Consider the following 19,403-nt stretch of genomic DNA (forward strand, 5'->3'; position numbering starts at 1 on the left):
TAATTGTGCTATACATTTCTATAGGTCAAGAAACGATGTGAGAGTTCCAGCTCATTTCATAGCAGTTTTTTTTTTTCCTCCTCTACCAGCTCAGACTGGACTAAAACAAGCAACTTCAGAGATTACATTTCTTATCCTATTTTGGAAAGACGGGTGAGGCAAGTGAATCTATATTTAAATTGGGTTCTACAGTTGCAGACTGTATTCCAGCTATGAAGGAGGCAGAATTAAAAAAAGAAGTGTTCACAGTAATAGCCCAAAGCACCCAAGCCTTACCTCTTTTGGGATTCAATGAAGGACTTGAATTAACTCCTGATAGTATAACTGGAACAGAGCCAGCAGAGGAAGTTGGTGTGGTCACCACAGATGTGGCTGTTGCAGTTGTTGTTAGTACAACTGTAGAAGTGGATGTTGTGACAAGAGGACAAGTAACAGTTGGTGGTGTTACTACAGTTTTAGGGAATGAGGTGGTTGCTACTGGTGCAACAATCCCTGTTGCTTTTGTTATGTTCACAGTGGCAATAGGAGTGGTGGATGAGGGAGTAGTACAGGTGTTGATTCCAGGTGTTGCAGGAGCAGCTGTGACTGTAATTGCAGGGGGAGAGCAGGCAGGTTCAGTAGCTCTTGTTTGGGTAGGAGTGGTCACAGTAGATGCTGTCACACTGGTACTTTCCACAGTAACTGCAGAAGTGGTGGTGGCTGTAGTGACCGCAGGAGAGACTGTGCATTGAGCTGGAGATGGCCTTGAGGGAACCACGGGAGCAACAACCATTACTGGCGTAGGCTTGATACTGAACTTCTGTGGCCCCGACAGAGGCTGGCGTGTGCTCGCTCCAGGAATCTTCTGCTGTAGAGCTCCGGCTTTGTTCATCACAAACTGTGTGAACACACCACCAGGTGAGGGTCGGGCAGCTGCAAATAAAAACTTGCAGGTCAAAATTTTAATAGATTTCCTCTTTGCCTTTCATGAGGCACTAGAATTGTAATTTTGGCATAAATGTGAGCTTCCATTTTCTTTATACCTTGTAATTAAATTGAAACCTTTATGGCAGTCCTGAACATGCCTTACATATTAGAAATATGTCTGCTTTATTCCACTTCTATAGCTTTTTGTTGCATTTCTTCCTGGCCACACAAAAGAATCAGGTCTTGAATCTCAGTTCTTTATCATGAAACTATGAACAGACAATTCTAATTACAGTAACAGGAAAACAAACATCTAAGTGAAATAACAGGCTCAAACTATTTTCTAAACACCAAATTCTTCCTCTAACACCTTGTGTGATCTTCCTCTTTTCACTGCTTCTTGGTTTCCATCCCCATTCTACTGTATCCATATCTTACACCACCATGGGAGAAGGGGGCAGGAGGGAGATCAAGGTTGCCCTGTCCCCTTCTCGTTGCAGTGACATTCATGCACCCGAGGACTGCATGGGACAAACTTAACCAATGGGAAGCAATCACTATTGGGAAGATCCTTTCCCTCATCCCTTGCTCTCCAAAGGATCAGATACTGCATCTACATCACTCCAGAAGCCTACAGATGAGTACGACAGCATAGAGATTATGGAGCAAGCCCAACTTACATATTGTAGTTATTTATGCATATAGCATTTTTAACCCAGAATATGCCAGAACGCTTAAATCATATATGTAACAGTCACTTCATCCATCAATGAAATGCAGCCAGCTCTTTAATATTGCATAAACACACAGAACAAGAGGTTTTATTACACTACAAGAAAAACAACACACCCATTTACATGGCAATGAAAATTTAGGCAGAAAGAAACAAAACAATCAATCAGAAATTAAAGTTTTGCCAGGACACAGGTAACATCCTTTTCTCTTGCAAAGCTTCTTCAGATCTTTAAACATGTGGGAGTATGTGGATGGGCACTAGATATTTTAATTTTTTTTTTTTTTTTTTAAACTCAAGCAAAATGTAATAGTTATATTTAACCTCCTCTCTTGCCATGCTGGTGTAACCATTTCAGTACCAGCTCAGACACAAGTACCACATGCTTCTTCTGATACTCAAAGTGCTAAGTCCAACCCTGTTTAGCTTGTGAAATCCAATGAGATTACAGGCCAGTGTGGTTATTGGCTGCACACCTGTTGTTTCACTATTCCAGATTTGGACCATCTTGTCTTTCACTGCTGCTTCACGCATCTTTGGTGGTCACAAGAATTCCAATTGTAACTGCAACATCATCAGAAAAGCTAACAGCGAAGAACCACAGATTAGAGTGATCCTTTACCCATTTTAAGTTAAACCGATGTTTGATGAAAAGCAATTAAAAATCACAGTAAGGAAACTCTTGAAACAAAAACCCAAGCTTAACATTCAGCGTGTCTCCATCCACTCTTCCTTGTCTCTTGAAAATATGCCCTAGTAGCATTAATAAAATAACTAGTAGTCAACATCTGTAATCTTATTCTGAAGTCAAAATATAACTTTCTGCTTTAAAGAGGTTATTTATTGCAGAGGCAGTTTAGGTAGGCAATGCAGCCAAAGGCAGCATGCACTGTTGCACAGAAATCAACAGCAATGCTGTACACTCACTTTGTACTTCAGCTTCAGGCAATTTAAAACACAGTAATAAGTTCCAACCTACCTATCTGTCTCTGTGCTGGGACATGGGTTTTCAGAGTCGTCACAGTGGGGGTTGAAGTAGTGCTGGTGGAAGATGTAGTTTTGGGAGTTGATGTTGTGGGCACCTGGACTGATGGTGTCCCAGAAGCAGCTGCTTTAGCACTGGATGCTACCTTGGAGATCACAGTACTGAGGGTTGAAATATCAAGTACTGTGGGTCGCAGCCTGCCTGTGATATAAGCTGCTAGCCGATTGGCAGGATGTAATGCCCCCATCTGTCCCAAAAGCAGTTTGGCCTGAGGATACCTTTTATCATTAACCTGAAAAAAGTGGAAAAGGGAAATTTTGTGAAAAGAATGCTAATTCACCACCTCTGGAGAGGCGTTTCACTCCATGGGACTTCCAAGTGTCCTTTTCAAAAGACATTGCAATTCAGAATGGGCATTCCTGATTTCCTTACTGCCCAGGAGAACTTCAAACAATTCTGTTATATATTTATAATGCAGATTTTAGATGCTACTCAGACTCTCACATAGGACCAGAGTCCAAAGGAGCATGTGAAATCACTGAAATTAGACAGAGTGAAGCTAGCACTTATTTTTCCTGTTCCTTACTTAAGCTACAGTCCTGAATAAAAATGGGTTCCCAAACTTGAGGACAATTTTGGATAAAATTCTCAAACCTAATTAACACCTAGCATCACAGAAGAAAGAATATTTATGTCACATACATTGGGACAAAACTCTGAAGAGCTTGTAAAAGCTTTATCAGCTTTTTTTCTTATCCGTACTATCGTTTGATACTGTAATTAAGGTATGATTAGCTGACTACAAATTCAGAGTTGTAGTGGTAACTGACTGCATGGGAAAGAAGAAACAACATCTTTCTGAATGTCAGGCTTTATGCCTACTGGTCAATGGGAAGTTTTGGTAGTGTTGCATTTTACTTTCAGGTTGTTTGATAAAACCTTCTAAAAGCCAAAAATATTTAACACACTACTAAATAAAGTCCTGACTCTTTTTATTGACCAACTTTTAATAAAAGTAAGAAATCTCTCCCTTTATTTTTTCTCCTCTCCACTAGCTCCTCTTTGTGAGGGTGCCTTATCTGCAAAGTGTCAGGAAAATAAATTTTACTCTTATTTTCTAATTCATATGCCTTCTCTGAAAGTGATGTTACTATAACCATAAATATCTTTGATTGAAAAAGATCTTCATCCTAGCCCTACAGTTCCTACCACCAATTCATAATACCAAGTTAGCAGCATGAATCTGCAGGGAAAGGACTTACTTTGAATTTGTGATTATGAAGTATCTTGATGAACAACATATGTTCTGCAAAGGTGATACAACTACTTATTACTACAGTAAGCTGTAGCAAAAACCAATTTAATGTTTAAAGTTTCATTTTAAAGTTTTGTCCCAGTGTACACTTCCTCAGAAAGTATTCTTTGTGGCCTCTAACGGCCATTCATTTAAAAGTATTATCTGTCAAATGCATCTGCAGGGAGTTTTCCAAAGCACCAAAGAGATCTTGAGAGAGATTCCATACTTGGGCCACCAAGACCCTAATGGCCAAAAGGACAAGCTAAACCATCAGATTTCTTGTTACTGAATCAATCTTGAATGGGACAAGCTTATGGAGAGGCAGGAATGCCATCAGATACTAAGAATCCTTGTCTGGACAGGCAAAAGACTAGGTAGACAAATTAAAGAGTGTTCTCCCCTTCAAGGACTTCTGGGATATTGGATGAAACTGAATCTAATCTCCACAGTAAAGGCAGAGGGACCCACCTGAATCAAGCCTGAGGGGTTCATATTAGCTTTGCGTTTGTAGACGACCAGCTTTCCCGCAGGAGAAACCCTTGCATAAAAAGGCAAGCCTTTGCCCCCATGCAACTTCTCCTGCAGTTTGTCCAATGTGTCTGCCCGCAAGAACTTTAGATTTTCTGGGTTTTTGCGTGATGGCACTCCGCTATCAGGAGTCTCCAAGACAGGTATCTCAGGCTTCTCGTCCTTGTCCTGGTAGGACGGCACTGAAATTTTCACTCTGGAAGAGTAGACAGAAGGGTGGTTCTTCTCATCCTGGGCCTTGTGTTCCGAAGCCAATTCAATTATGAAGCTACCCGCTTTGAGGCACTGTGGCGCGTTACTGTTGATATGCTGTGATAAGATGGTCAAGATCTTATTGTGATCTTCCTCCCAGTTGCAGTCAGAGATAATCTCGATAAGTTTGGTTGGTCCACCTGGAGTGGTGTGATGAACATAGGAGGTGGAGGAAGAGTCCCCCTCACTACGGGAAGACCACCAGCTTTTCTCTGAGAAAGAATTGAAACAGGTTTCTGCAATACTATGGCATTGTAATCACCTGGATATTCAAACAGTTTTATTCTGCCCACACCTCCACCCTTGTCTCAGCTGCAGGGCAACAACAAGTAAAAGAACTGTTCAAAGCATCACTTCCCCTTGCAGAGCTTCACAAGCAAGCAAAAACTCAACGCAAAACTAATGTAACTATTTCTCACAGTTCATTCCCTGCAGCCGTATCATCTCAGGTTGCATCCCATTGCATCACAAGCTAAACAGCTGGGTTGTTTCAGTACATGGATGAAAGATCTCCAAGCAACACCAACATGCAGTAGAAAGCATCGCTGGTTATTCAAGAGATGGCACTTTTCTCTTGGAGCCAGAAAAGGACCAGTGTCCTATAATGGCATGAGGGGCAAACATGCCGCTAGTAGAACTGTCTTTTGCAGATGATGTGTAACAGAAGCACGACCTTTTGTTGTCATCAGAGATCCAACGTCACTTTTTGCAAAAACTTTTTGTGAGGATGTTGAGCCCTGTGTCCTGGCCATGTTAATTTCACCTACCAATTCACCAGCATTTTCAACTAGTTATATCATTTTTCCATTCCCATCCTTAAATGTAGAGTGCGCTGTTGTATATGTTAAACAGTGAAAAAATTCAGCTCTAAAAGGCAGATATATTTCATTAGTGTATGACACGATGCCTCTAGTATATGTCTCATTTTAAAGTTCATAACATGATTTGGGCCACTTCAGAAGGAGAACACAGATGTCTAGCCTACTTTATGAACTCAAACCTAGTATATATCATGTAGCAAAACTTCAATTCAACCTTTCAACTTGAACTAAAAGAACTCAACATCAAACAACTCCAAATAAAGCATAGGCGCCTCCTTGTCCTATACGGTTCTAAGTGGAGAACACAAGGATCCCATCCTCGCAGTACCACTTGGATATTTATTAATTCTTCAGTAACTACAAAGTAAGGAAAAAAGGGGGGGGGAACAACCACCCAGACAAACCACGAACAATGATTTTCATTCCTTCCCAAGTACCTAATTATCAATCTTGAAGATCAATCTGCTGTGTAATATTAATCTTTTATTGCTAAACAAGCTACTGTAATTCTGGTTATTTTAACCTTACAGCAACAACAAGTACTGGATATTTACCCTGCTGTATCTCCCATGTGACACACACACAGCTGCTTAAGAAACAGGAAACTGTAAGCACATTGTAAGATTTTTATTGACAACTGTAATAACTCCCCCAGCAAATGGACTTTTGTTTCATCAATAGCTGCAACTTAAAAAAAAAAAGCCAACACAAAAAAATCCACAGTAATGTGGAATTACCAAGAGGTTGAATTATACTCAAGACTTGGCTCTTACCTCCTGATTTTTCAGTGTCTCTGTCTATCTCACAGGTTGCTTTCTCAGGAGACTGAAGCTCTGGTTCATGCTCCTGTGGGAGAAAAGAAATGCAAGAAACATATTCATCCTTTGTATCTCTCTTCCATACTAAAAATCACATCACAAAATAAACTAGTTCATCATACTGTCACCTCAAGTCATAAAACATATGCTAACTTTGACAATGTCACAATTTTCATCTTAGAACAGCTCTTTTAACAATGAACATTTAAGCCTTACATGATAATTCCTTGGCAGCCAGGAATTTTGACAGATAAGACAATTTCTATCTTAGTAACAAGGTAAGTCTACCAGCACTGCTAGGTGATTTAGGCTCCAGGCTCCACAGCCCTATCAAATGTAAGTCAAGCCCTCATGTCGCGTAGGAGTTTCTGGGGAAAAAAAATACTTCAACATTTTCAGTATTTCTGCCTGTTCTATGATACATGCTAGTTACAGTGTGACTTCTTACCTTTATACTAGAACTCTGTGAATCACTTTTGTCTTTTTGTTGCTTTTTCTCCTCCTTCCTGCGTTCATATACTCGGACCCTTGCACAAGTCATCATACTTTCAAAGTACAAGTAGACAGGATCCTTGTCTTCCTCTCGAATCTCCCAAACAAAACAAAACAAAAGATGTTAGATTCATGAAACAGATTTGCTTTCTAACAACACTTAAACATTAATGCTTCAATAGTAAATGTCAAAAGAAAGGTCTACCATTTAAAGCTGAATCTGCCATCTTAGTATCACATAGCCCAGTCTACATCTCGCTTCCAAATTACATATTCAAGGTGGCGGGGGGGGGGGGGGGGGGGGGGGGGGGGGGGGGGCGGAATGGAACACCACCACCCCCAAAAACCCAAACCTGTTCAGATACTCTTCTAAGTGGGGAAGTGAGTCCCAAGTGTCATGCATTGTTTAACATTATCTGGTATCATTAAATAGCACCTCTAGTATGTTTGTTCCTCAGACATTACTAGACTCAACTCTACTTCTGTTCTTCCTCTACTGCTGCTGTTGCTTTTGTAAGATACTAAAGTGAGGGGAGAGGCAAAGGCAGATTCTTCCAACATTGACAGTGAAATCTCAAACAAGAATAAAGACTCCAGAACTACGGTGAACTCTGTGTGTCTGTAACCCTTTTTTTTTTTCCCAAGTAAATCAATAATTAGATAGGCTACATTATCAGCTAATAACTTATACAAACAGGAGCAGTAATCATTTTGCCAGAAATAGCATATATTATTGATTTTTTTTTAAATGAGGCTATTAGCGAATCATAATCACCTTTCACCATCTGCACATTGCTACAGTAAATTCTCTAAAGATGACGGACACAGTTAAAGCTTTATATGCAGTCAATTCATCCTAACTTATCAACATATCTATGGGCAGTGAAACTTAGGCTCTCATCTCAAATTTAACCTAAAATGGCCTAGCACAGAAACTTTTAGTAGTGTTTGGTTTAATTTTCAATACAAAGGGGAAAAAAGAAAAAAAGCATCTCTTTTCCTTTCTTACCACTGGATTGGGTTTAGGAGTATACACTCTGCCTTGTTTCATTCCACTGGAAGATCTATGCTTACTAGAAAGCACGACTTCATGGTTAGGCTGTACTGTAGACTTAACTGGTTCAATAACAGATGGTGTTGGGATGTAAATTGGCTCTGGATCTATTTCACCTTCTACTTTCACCCACAACGGACAATTCCTAATAGGCTGTTCTGGCTCTGAGTCACAGATAGCTGAAAAAAGGAGGAATAACAAAACCAACTTATTTATAAATAAATGAAGCACCATCTAACACAGCAGTAACATACATTTTCATTTCAGCCCAAGGTCTAGCCATGCAGGAATCACTAGTTCATACTGTCAGAAAATATTACTGGTTTATTTTCTTGGCTCAAATTCTAGCCAAAAGTGACTGGGATTTGTCCACAAGAAAGAGGAAATGAAAATTAAAATTATTCTACACTAATCATTGTTTCTTACTTGTACTATGATAGCAGATACAGAAAAACACTGAAGAATTAGTGATCTTCATTGATGCTATATACTGAAAAAATTACAAAACATCCCAAAAACCCTAGACTTTATACCACAGCTCTACAGAAGAATTCATTTATTCCAGTGGAACACCAGGTAACGCTGTGTTTGGTTTATAGCTATTGTTAAAAGTACTACTAGCAAGAAACAGAAAGTATAAATTCAATTTCTACCCATTTGGTCTTCTGAGCATACCTTAGGCCAGATGTGAAACTACTGTAAATCACTATATTTCCACTGAAGTCAATGAACTATGCGGCTATACACAGCAATTGAAAATACAGCTCTAGATACTCACTTGATAAGAGGGAAAGAAAGCAGCACTATGACAGTGAAGATAACGAACAGTGATAGCACTAATTATCTCATATCCTTAGTCTTTAAAGGTATTCGGAGAGTTGAGCAAAAGTTTAAATTATCAAAAAGAAACTCCAGCTATTTGATCACAATAAACAACTAAGTAGTGCACAAATTGTTGATCAGATAAGTAAGAGTAAATAAAAAAGGGAAAAAAAGGTTATTTCCTGCTTGCCTGCTATACAAAAGCAGATGTTGCAGACATCTCTTGGAATTTATTCCCAATTTCTGGATTTAGAAATGGCATCACTACTACGTCCTAATAAAAATGCCCACCCAGATAGGTGGTTTCTGCAAAGCTGTATCACTTCTACCCAGCAATACTCACTGTATTCCACCCTTTTTCTCTTCTTCTTATCTTTCTGCTTCAGTTCATCTTCCTCCCCATCACCCTCTTCTTCCATATCTTCATCCTCTTGCTGTTCTTCTTGTGTTCCATAGAACACAAGATTTCCACGAACAGCCTTTTTCATTATTTTCTTATGTTTTGATCCTCCCTTCACCAGCAACACTCTTCTCTTCAAGCAAGTACAACCAAACATACAGTCTGGCCTGCGGCAGTGGGTAGGCTGACGTTTCTCCAGTGCTAAACTGGCACATATGCAACCCAGTCGACAGAAATCATTATTGCAAGGAGGTGCTCGTCGTCTTATTATTTTGTGGATAGGTTTGTTTTTGAGAGAAGCCTAAGAAAAGTTTTAAAGAAGCATACACTTCAAATTTTAGTCAGAGGAAATTTTAGTTACATTAAATCAATCATATGCAAAATTGCTATTCGAAGTTCATTTAGAATAACCCCTCCAACTACATGGTTTACATTTACACTGAAAAAAACCAGAACAGAGGAGAGTTTGCATTTGAAGTCTTCTGAGAGGCAATTTGAGACAGCTAAACCATCTTGGTAACAAGTAGAATGTGAAAAAAGCAAAAGAGGTTACCATGTGACAACCAAGTTACAGGATCAGGATATTTTTGCAGTGACCAACAGTGACAAAGGGTAAGAAAATGCAGTTACTGAACAGAAATTAGTATTAACCAAGATTTTTTACAGTAAAAATTTGAGCTAACTCAAATTATTAATGATTCATATCAACACACTATTATCACAATTAGTTTTTTCACATACTGCTAATTCAGCACTTCTCAGCTTTCACTGTAAATACTACACGAAAAAGGAACATTATTTGTCATGCTCCTTAGCAGCTTCAGTCTTATTTTCTGCATCTATATATGCAACATCAGTAAGTGCACAGATTTGGAAAAGCAACAGTACAGAAAGGAAATTAATTATTACAGATCTACCTGAGCTGTAAGCAGGGTTGCCAGAGAGATGTCTGCTCGTTCTTCTGTAATATAGGTCCGTGGCTTGCCATCCCAGAGAGCACAGTCTTCCAAGTCCATTAACTTCACTTGAGATTTAGACAAACCTGGTGGACGAGCTGCTTGATGCTGTTGTGGTGCTTGGCGCAAATTAATCTGTTTTGGAAGTATGTTTTCATCCAGAGCTGGCACCATGAAACTATCTGCTTGGTTAGTCACACTGCTATTTGAGACAGACTTAGAAGCCTTTTCCCCTGATGCTGAAGAGTTCTGTTTTTGCTTTCCAGAAAAAGGTGAAGGCAGTATAGGCTTGTAAGATGATTTTACTCTACTGTTTGTAGATGTTTGTCTGTTTTGATTCCTTGTCTTCCTAGAGGTAGATGACAGAGGAACAGGCTTGAATGTATAAGATGTTGATGGAATTATGGTGGACTGCTTCTTTAAAACACTGTCGAGTGTTCGCACATAGCTAGTGCTCTTAGTGGGAAGCTGATATACCACAGGAGAAGTGGGAGTGCTAGAAGAGAACCCCATACTTGTTTCCATCAACTTCCCTTCATTTTCCAGGTACTCATCCAGCTTGTCACTACAGAATGCTGAGCGATTCTTCAAGGAACCTTCTGAACTGCCACCTAAATAAATAAAGAGTACTTTAACATGCTCCTGGGAAAACATACTGACAAATCTTATAATAATACCTCTCTCAAAAAATATTTACAATTCTTTTAGGAGAGTACAACGCAGGCATGCCAAATCCACTCTGAAACACAACCAGCTGTCTGAACAACTGTTTTGGTGGAGATTTTATGTGTGTATTTGTTCACAAAAGCAAAAAGCCTTCCACAAGCAGTGCTTCTACGCAACTTGCTTCGTTTGCCCTGATCATCTAGCCTACCTGGTACACCACAACATATCCGGAATACCCCAACACAACAGTGTACAAAAGCACAGAAGTTACAATATTCTATAATTTTTAATCGGAAGTAAAAATTGGCAAATTGCCAAATATCCATTTCTGCCTGAGGCTGGGCAAAGTGATCAAATATGTAAGGAATATCTACTCTAACTGGAGTTAAAAATACACCAATATAAATGAGAATTACTCTAATTCATTAGGGTCCCTGCAGCAACAGAATTCTGGAATTACCATACTTCCAAGTAAACTCAAAACTGACAAACAAAACCAAAACTATTACAGCTTTGATCTTCACTCGAACCTTCTGTGTAGAACAGAATACATATTTTTATCTTAGACTACATTTCTCTCTTCCCTCATAAAACTCCATTCTGTTGTAAAAAAAAAAAAGTCTCTCATTAAGATACACACAATTACCAAATTGCAAGATCTATGGAAGGTTAAGAACACACATTGGAAATACATACACTGATCTCTTTTTCCTTTTTTTTTTTTTTTACCTTCATTTCTAGAAGCACCATGAAGCTTCCCTCGCCAGCCTTTGATTTTTGTGAAATCATTTGTCTTCCCTGTCCTGGAAACAAAAGGAAATCCAGTATCTGGAAAAGAAGAAAGCTAGCTTCAGTTTATGAGCCAAGCTTGACTGTATCAATGTCCTAGCAAACTCCGCTTATTCATTTTCAGGGATAGATGAACAGCACTCAACAAAGCCAAGCTTCCTGTAGAGTTCTGCTGTATGGCCATGCACCTGCTATCCCATACAAAAGTTGTATTCTCCTGTATTTTCAGTTTTAGTCTCCTTAGCAACAGTGCAAGCAGTTGATTCCAAAATTCAAATGGGCAAATCAGCTAGTTAGTAGGCTAAAATGCAACAGGTAGGTTTTGAGCTGATACTACAACCTCTCTCAGCAAGGAAAGTAATTTGAGTCTCTCCCCTCAATTGAGCCAATGACTTTTATAAGACCTGTAGAAACTTCATTTAATGTTTCCTATTCTGTCAAATTCAGCTGAGTATCAATTAGGGGTAGAAACAGGGAATAACCATAAAAGGCAAACAGTAACATCTCTGTCAAGTTATCCATCAGCTCTGGGAGCTAAGTTGGAATGTAAAAATACTAATAGGAATCTGTGTAGCTGTTTTACATATTGCTAGGCTAGAAATAACTGCATTTGACACTGAGCTGACCAAAGTCTTCTGAATCGAATCTGCCTCTTTTGCAGTGTAAACAAAGCTGAGATACAATGTCTGCCTCTTTACCAGCTCCCCAAAGCAGTACATTAAGACAGACATAGTAATCAGAATATTCAAGTCGGAGAAAAAAGTTAAGTAGGAAAAAGAAAAGCACCTCTATACTTTTTCCAACCAATTTATTATTAAAAACAGTATCTACCAACAGTATTGGAATCATATATAGTCACATTATAATGAGAAATGCACTTGTTTGGATACCAAGTTTTAAAAAGCACAATCAGTCAGCACTTCTGTAATAAATATTTGTTATGAAGCTTTAGGTTCCCTCCCAAATGGCACCTCAAGCTCTTCTTCTGGGAAGTTCTGATACTTAGCTCTATGAAACACAAATTTTTCTGTTTTGCATGTGAGCAACATCAGAGAAATGTAGATTGCTTAGGCTTTTTCTGAGCAATTTGAGAGTAGTTAATGTGTGGATTTACATTTAGAAAATCCAGTTCCAATCGACAAAACATGCCAGTATAAAATAAGCCAGACAGATACTATTACTAGATCACAACCACCACAGAAACAGAAGGTTAAAGACAATCTGGCCAGAATTACACAGGACTCTTTGGCGAGTGACCGCATAATGATTTAAGGAAGTTCTCACATTTTGTCATTTTAATACGACTTTAATCTCTTTAAGATATCAAGTTCAACTAAACGGCCATTCCCTCCTTCTGTTAATTGATAATAAAAAGGTAATACTTGAGATTTCAGCAAATTCATATTCTACTGACCTGGCGAATTGGGATTGGTTCCTGGATAGCTCCACAAAGAGTAATTTGAGTAGGAAAGTGGAAGCTGCACCCCCAAGTATTTCAAGTCAATGCTCATTGTTGGGTCCACAGAATTCAACTTCAGTCCCACTACAAGAGGCAAGTATCAGTAAACATCTTAATGCAGAAAGATGTTAGGAAAAAGAAAGTCAAGATATTGACTAAAAAATAAACCTTTAAGATATATGTAGGTTTTTATAGCATTTACCCACCATTTCAAGAGGCCTGAAAAAGAGCATTAGCAATGACAACTGCTACTTATACTGGATTTGCAACAGGTATGTAATAAAGACTATTTTAGGGAATTAGAAATCAAGGAAAAAAGGAATTACTTTTCATAGTTTTCTTGATTACTACTTAAGTTTCCACAGAAATTTATTAACCAAAGTGCTGTAACACTTCTCACTATAAAAGTTTCTGGTTTTTGAAGAAGTTAGCACCTTTTACATCCTATTGCCTGAACCCAACTCAACTATTTGACATTTCATATCACTACATAAATTATCAATCCTGCCAATGGTACTTACACATCCCCTTCTCTACCAAAAGCTATTCTTGTGCAAGAACATGTATCACACACTTCAGTTTCAACCAGCAATAAGAGACAAGAGCAAACCACATTTTAATTCTGAGGAAGTGTGTGTGTGTTTGGAAATTATGACATAAAGTTGTATGCTTGGCACTTGGCAATAAAACACTTTTTTTTTTTTTTTATTACACAGGAGGGAAATGGCTATAAAGAAATTAAACAATCCATGTTGTTGATGCCACCACAAATGCTTAACTGCCTGTAACATCTTCCTCTATCCAGACCCCCAAAATACTCAAATTGAAAAACGTGACTTGGTCAAAAAAGCTGTCTTTATCCATGGCAAAACAATTGTAGATACAGAAATGCTGAGGGGAAAAAAAAAAAAAGAAGCTAGTAAACTTAGTGCCTTTTTCATAAAATATTGTTACACTGAATTCAAAAAATGACTGTTGTCAATCAAATTCAGCTCACAGTGTGGAGTTGAGAACATTTATTTTGTTTTTAGCTAGTATTTTGTTAGAAACCTACAAATGTTGCTCCTGTTGCCAACAAGTCTGAAATTCATATATTAAATATGTGAGTTTTGAAATTCAAAATGTATGACCTGACAAGGCTCAGGACACATCAAGTAGTATTTGCATGTACAGTAGAAACCTTGTGTTGGTGTTACACATCTATGTTCATAAGCAGCAACCGAGTTATGTGATTACTGACAGCCTGAAAACAATCGACATAGAACAAATCTCAGACCTGCTTGCTTAAACAGATATCATTATCAAAGACAGCCTAGTGAGACATAATTTTTGAATCTACATAGGGAAAATGAGCAGCAAGTAAATCCAGCATTTTGTATAAAAACACGTCAACAGCCAAATGTCAAGATGCCATCCATTTCTCTTCAAACTCAATTTAAAATAAAAAAGCACACAGTTTATTTTTCTTGACACTCCATTTGAATTATTCTGTCATCTTCAAAACAAGCCTAGCTTTGTTTAACACTCAAATCAAAATAAGAACATCACCCATACACAAAATAAATTATTTCAGTTTAAGATCATGAAATAAAAACCACCCAGATAAAAACGAGAGGATGACTCCAGCAACGGCAACATGGAATGAACACAGACAGCCTAAAGAGAACAAATGGTAACAGTAAATACATGTCTATACAGACATCACTATATGTGACACATGAACTATCATTTTCATTCATTTCCATCATCCTCAGAATTGCTAAATATCAGTGTCATGGTTTAGGCCCAGCGGGCAGCTGAGCGCCATGTGGCCTCTGGCTCACCCCTCCCCCAGCATGATGGGGAGGAGAAGTATAACAAAAGGCTTGGGTCGAGATAAGGACAGGGAGAGATCACTCACTAATTATCCTCACAGATAAAACAGCAAAACAGACTGAACTTAGAGAGGGAATTCATCTAATTTATTACTAAGCAAAACAGAGTAGAGGAATGAGAAATAAAGCCAAATCTTAAAACACCTCCCCCCACCCCTCCCATCTTCCCGGGCTCAACTTCACTCCCGGCTTCAACCTCCGCCCCCCCAGCGGCACAGGGGGACGGGGAATGGGGGTTATGGTCAGTTCATCACGCGGTGTTTCTGCCGCTTCTTCATCCTCAGGGGGAGGACTGCTCCAACATGGAGTCTCTCCCACGGGTTACAGTACTTCACAAACTGCTCCAGCGTGGGTCTCTCCCATGGGGTGCAGACCTTCAGGAGCAAACTGCTCCAGCGTGGGTCCCCCACGGGGTCACAAGTCCTGCCAGCAAACCTGCCCTGGTGTGGGCTCCCCTCTCCATGGGTCCACCAGTCTGGCCAGGAACTTGCTCCAGCCTGGGCTTCCCACGGGGCCACAGCCTCCTTCAGGTGCCTCCACCTGCTCCAGCATGGGGTCCTCCACAGGCTGCAGGTGGAACTGCTACGCCCCCTCATCCTCCCTCCATGGGCTGCAGGGGGACAGCCTGCTTCACCATGGTCTTCACCATGGGCTGCAGGGGAATCTTGCTCCGGCGCCTGGAGCACCTCCTCCCCCTCCTTCTGCACTGACCTTGGTGTCTGCAAAGTTTCTTACATCTTCTTACTCCTCCCTCCAGTTGCAAAAGCTCTCCCCAACTGTTTTGTTTTCCTTCTTAAATATGTTATCACAGAGGCGCTGATTGGCTTGGCCTTGGCCAGCGGCGGGTCCGTCTTGTAGCCGGCTGGCATTGGCTCTATCAGACACAGGGGAAGCTTCTAGCAGCTTCTCACAGAAGCCACCCCTATAGCCCCCCCGCTACCAAAACCTTGCCACACCAACCCAACACAATCAGTTGCTGTAATCAAATAGTAGCAAATGAAGAACCATCTCCTTCAGAACTTTCTCCTCTCTATCAGATGCAGCTGCTAAATCTGAAATACGATGCTTGACAATAGTGCCTTTAACTTTCAGGAATATAGTAAGGGATTCAAATTAGCTGAGATAGAAGAAGCATCCCATAGCACTCCAGTAGCTTTCTTTATATGCTTACATTGAATTCCCTTCTTTCTAAAGCATCTTCCCGCAGTCCTAGTGTCTGTAAGATCTAGATAGCCTCGATCACCATTTTCTTACCTTCCCAAGTCAACAGTAATTGTGGGGTTCAGTTACAGCTCCAACACATCATCAGTGAATCTCAAAAAGAAACTTAAGCTTCTCAACTACACTGTCTAAAACCAAAAGCAGACTTAACATCATTATGCCCATTTCCCATACTGCAGTGAGGACAAGAAAGCCAGTAAGCTTCTACAAAATAGCTGAAAGCACATTTAGAAACATGCACTTCACATCTTCCAGACAAAAGGGAGCCATATCTCTTTGCCTGTTCTGTAGTAGACGACAAGGAAGTATTGGTCATGATCTGTGGCCAAGACATTTTGGAGAACAAGTATCAGAATCAAGAAGGCTAATAAGGCTGCACCAAGCTACAGGATGCTATTTAGAATCAGTATGTATGGGAAAAGATAAAGTCCTTAAGTTTGGCCTAGAGGCACTCCTCAGCCGCCGCCTTATATCTTATTGATGATATTGTGAAGAGAGAGAGAGGAAGAAGAAAAACTCCAACAATCCCTCTCTCCTTTAACATCATGTTTGTTCCCTGATCCCAAGTCTGCAATGGAAGGCAATAGATCTGTAACATTCTGGAAAGTAAAGGTAATCTGAATAAAGATTGATCCCAGTTCACATGCAGCAGCTGAAGTCTAACAACAAAAGTATACGTATTGTAATTCACTTCACAGCCTGATCAAAGTACATCTGTATCTATCTCTAGTAATGTTCTTGCTGTGAATAGTCTTCACATAACTTCTTTTCTCTCTAAAAACTAGACAGGTGAGAGTCATTCTCTTCATTGCTGAATTACAATTTCGCCACTTAAACAGGCTCAGCAGATTACCATCCAACACTGGAAATGACAGTCACAAGCATTCAATGAAGTCAAAATTCTTCAGATCTCTTTTTCTTAGCCTGATGCTTCACTTTTCTTGTCCATTTTGTAGTATCTGTGAACTGCTCAGCACCCTTCAGAAGGTAACACACACCTCACCACCGCTCATTTAGAAGCTGGAGGAAAAGCATGTGGGTTTTACATGCTTCCAGTTGCAGGAAAATCTTGCGTAAAACAGCCCTCGCTAGCGTTGTGGTTGCAAATATACCATAATTTTATTATACTTCTATTGGGTAAAGATAACATCTAGGAAGCCCACAATGTAATCCTAAAAAGTCTTAACATTGCTGTAACATTTGCTTAGTGCTGTATCTAGCACGGCCAGCAGCTGACCACAAAAGGGACTTTACCACCATTTTTGAAATATGACAACATACACAGACCTGTGAGGGCAGGTTGGCCAGTGAGGCCATTAGAAAACAGGGCTGCCTGTTTCTGGAATCATAGGAAGGGAAAACTGTGTTTAGACATCCATGATACAACTGTCAATGCTGATGCTATACCACCGAGGTACAACCTAGCTGGAGACAGGTTATCTTGTTTCATTCCCACCGCATCCAGGACAGAGCTCTAAGAGCTACTACCCTTCCTATGACCACTTTGCAAAGGTCAAAGACAGGAATGTCAGCTCAACACTAGCAAGATTGAAAGGCATCCCTTTAAATGGCTGCGAAAAACGACAGGCTAGTTCTCATCACATTCCATGCATAAACCATTCAAGATAATCCAGGGTTCTTCACAGTAGAAGCTCTGTGAAGACCCAAAATAACCAGTATCAGAGTCAAGATCAGTATTTGGAGTCTCAAATACTCACTACAGCATCAGTGTTTGAAATCTGTTAGAAAAATTCAGGGCCAGAACCTCAAGAGCATGAGGTATGACACTTCCATTCAGATCAATTTCTTCATCATCTGCTCTGATGCCCACGTTCATGCCATCAGTCTCAGGACTACTACTATTACTGAACGCTTTCAACATCATCAATAGAGAGAATATTAAGTTCTGCTGTGTTGATCCTTGACTTTCTTCCATCTGACCTCAGGCTAACACTGTATATGAAAGAAAGATCACAAGCTAGAAGTACCTTGCTTGGCTCTCTTACATGGCTTATGAACCTGGATCTACAGTGACTCAAAGAAATACAGACTCAAACATAGTAAATGTAGTCCAACTTAAGTCTTTCTAGATCTCTAGCTCCTCTACTAGCAGGAAATAGCTATTTTCTGTAGAGGAGTAAAATCAACTTCATCTACACCCTACAAGGATTAGCTTATTACAGAACAGGCACTGCCTGAAGTCTGAAAGGCTCAGCATCTTCTGCAAGAGGTATATAATGACATGCAGCCTCTTGCTCTGCTGTTGTATTAATCTTTTCAGAAATCAGGATTCATCTTTTGCCTCCTTCACCTCTTCTAGTTTGCAACATGAATGTGTGAAAACAAAAACATCTTTATTGTCTGGCTGAAACTACTTTTGGAAGGTCTACAAAAAAAAAAGGGTCAGACGCCACAGATTCTCTCTCATTGCCACAAGTGACAAGAGGGAAACCGACAGTTTCACCCAAATTTGCTTTCATACTCTCACATTTGTACATACACACCTGTACACTTTCCTGCATTGGGAAAAAAAAAATTACCAAAATCAGATCTCAGCTGCATTGGGCACACACAATATTACATCCAGTAGGAAATTATCAACTCAGTATGATTAAGTAACATTAATATACAACCAGATGCAACAATATGTACACTGCCCACTTACCTTCCTGAAGGCTAGGATGTATTACTTGCTTATGCCTCAAGGTCTTCAGCTCTTCCATCAATTCCTTTTCCAGTACTTGTATTCTTGCTTGACAATCTACTCAAAAAAAAAAAAAAAAAAGAACATATAAAAACATTTACCATGCAAAAAATTGACTTAAATGATTAATTTCCCAGTGTGTCTTTACAAATTCCCTTATTGCAGTGAATAGCCTTTTACATAATAGAAAAATGTACCTGGATCATTTGTAGTCAACAAGGGAGTCTGAAGATTCTGTGACTCTTCTCCTCCAGCTCTATCAACAGTGTGAATGTCAAGAGCTTCCTACATACATAAAGAGCTTTGAATAAGATACCTTAAAACACTGCCTTAGATGCAAACTAGGCCACATCAAAATATCACTGAAATACTCAAAACATGAGATTGTTTAATAGAACAAGTATGCATTCTTTTATACAGAACTCTAGATCCCACTATTTCTCCCCAAGTCACTAAGACGTAAGAAAATGTTATGATTAACACAGGGACAAGATAACAACAGATTTGGAAAGAGGCCATCAATCTCAAACCTCAGTTTAAAAGAAAATATACCTTCAGCTTATAAATACAAAGGGCTTAAAAATTAGACATTAGAAAAGGTTTTGAATTGTAAACAAAACAGTTGG

The 19,403-nt window shown here is 39.5% G+C and overlaps 1 protein-coding gene across 11 annotated transcripts in view; it reads right to left on the reverse strand.

The window, feature by feature from the left end:
* The window catches only part of MGA (MAX dimerization protein MGA), a 65,652-nt gene that overhangs the window by 25,170 nt on the left and 21,079 nt on the right, over window positions 1-19,403 (reverse strand). For 6 of the 11 annotated variants that reach the window (XM_075754422.1, XM_075754424.1, XM_075754425.1 and 3 more), the window contains exons 4-15: window positions 18,975-19,062; window positions 18,739-18,834; window positions 12,934-13,062; window positions 11,460-11,558; window positions 10,026-10,675; window positions 9,052-9,409; window positions 7,842-8,065; window positions 6,789-6,929; window positions 6,296-6,368; window positions 4,390-4,913; window positions 2,619-2,916; window positions 277-912 (exon numbers count right to left, since the gene is read on the reverse strand). In XM_075754422.1, the coding sequence (XP_075610537.1) occupies window positions 277-912; window positions 2,619-2,916; window positions 4,390-4,913; window positions 6,296-6,368; window positions 6,789-6,929; window positions 7,842-8,065; window positions 9,052-9,409; window positions 10,026-10,675; window positions 11,460-11,558; window positions 12,934-13,062; window positions 18,739-18,834; window positions 18,975-19,062 (3,316 nt within the window). Of the gene's footprint in view, window positions 1-276; window positions 913-2,053; window positions 2,224-2,618; window positions 2,917-4,389; window positions 4,914-6,295; window positions 6,369-6,788; window positions 6,930-7,841; window positions 8,066-9,051; window positions 9,410-10,025; window positions 10,676-11,459; window positions 11,559-12,933; window positions 13,063-17,794; window positions 18,027-18,738; window positions 18,835-18,974; window positions 19,063-19,403 lie in introns of those variants that run through there. The other 5 variants (XM_075754430.1, XM_075754429.1, XM_075754426.1 and 2 more) reach the window with 4 other exon arrangements.

The sequence above is a fragment of the Balearica regulorum genome, chromosome 5, assembly GCF_011004875.1.
Source record: "Balearica regulorum gibbericeps isolate bBalReg1 chromosome 5, bBalReg1.pri, whole genome shotgun sequence".
Classification (NCBI taxonomy): domain Eukaryota; kingdom Metazoa; phylum Chordata; class Aves; order Gruiformes; family Gruidae; genus Balearica; species Balearica regulorum.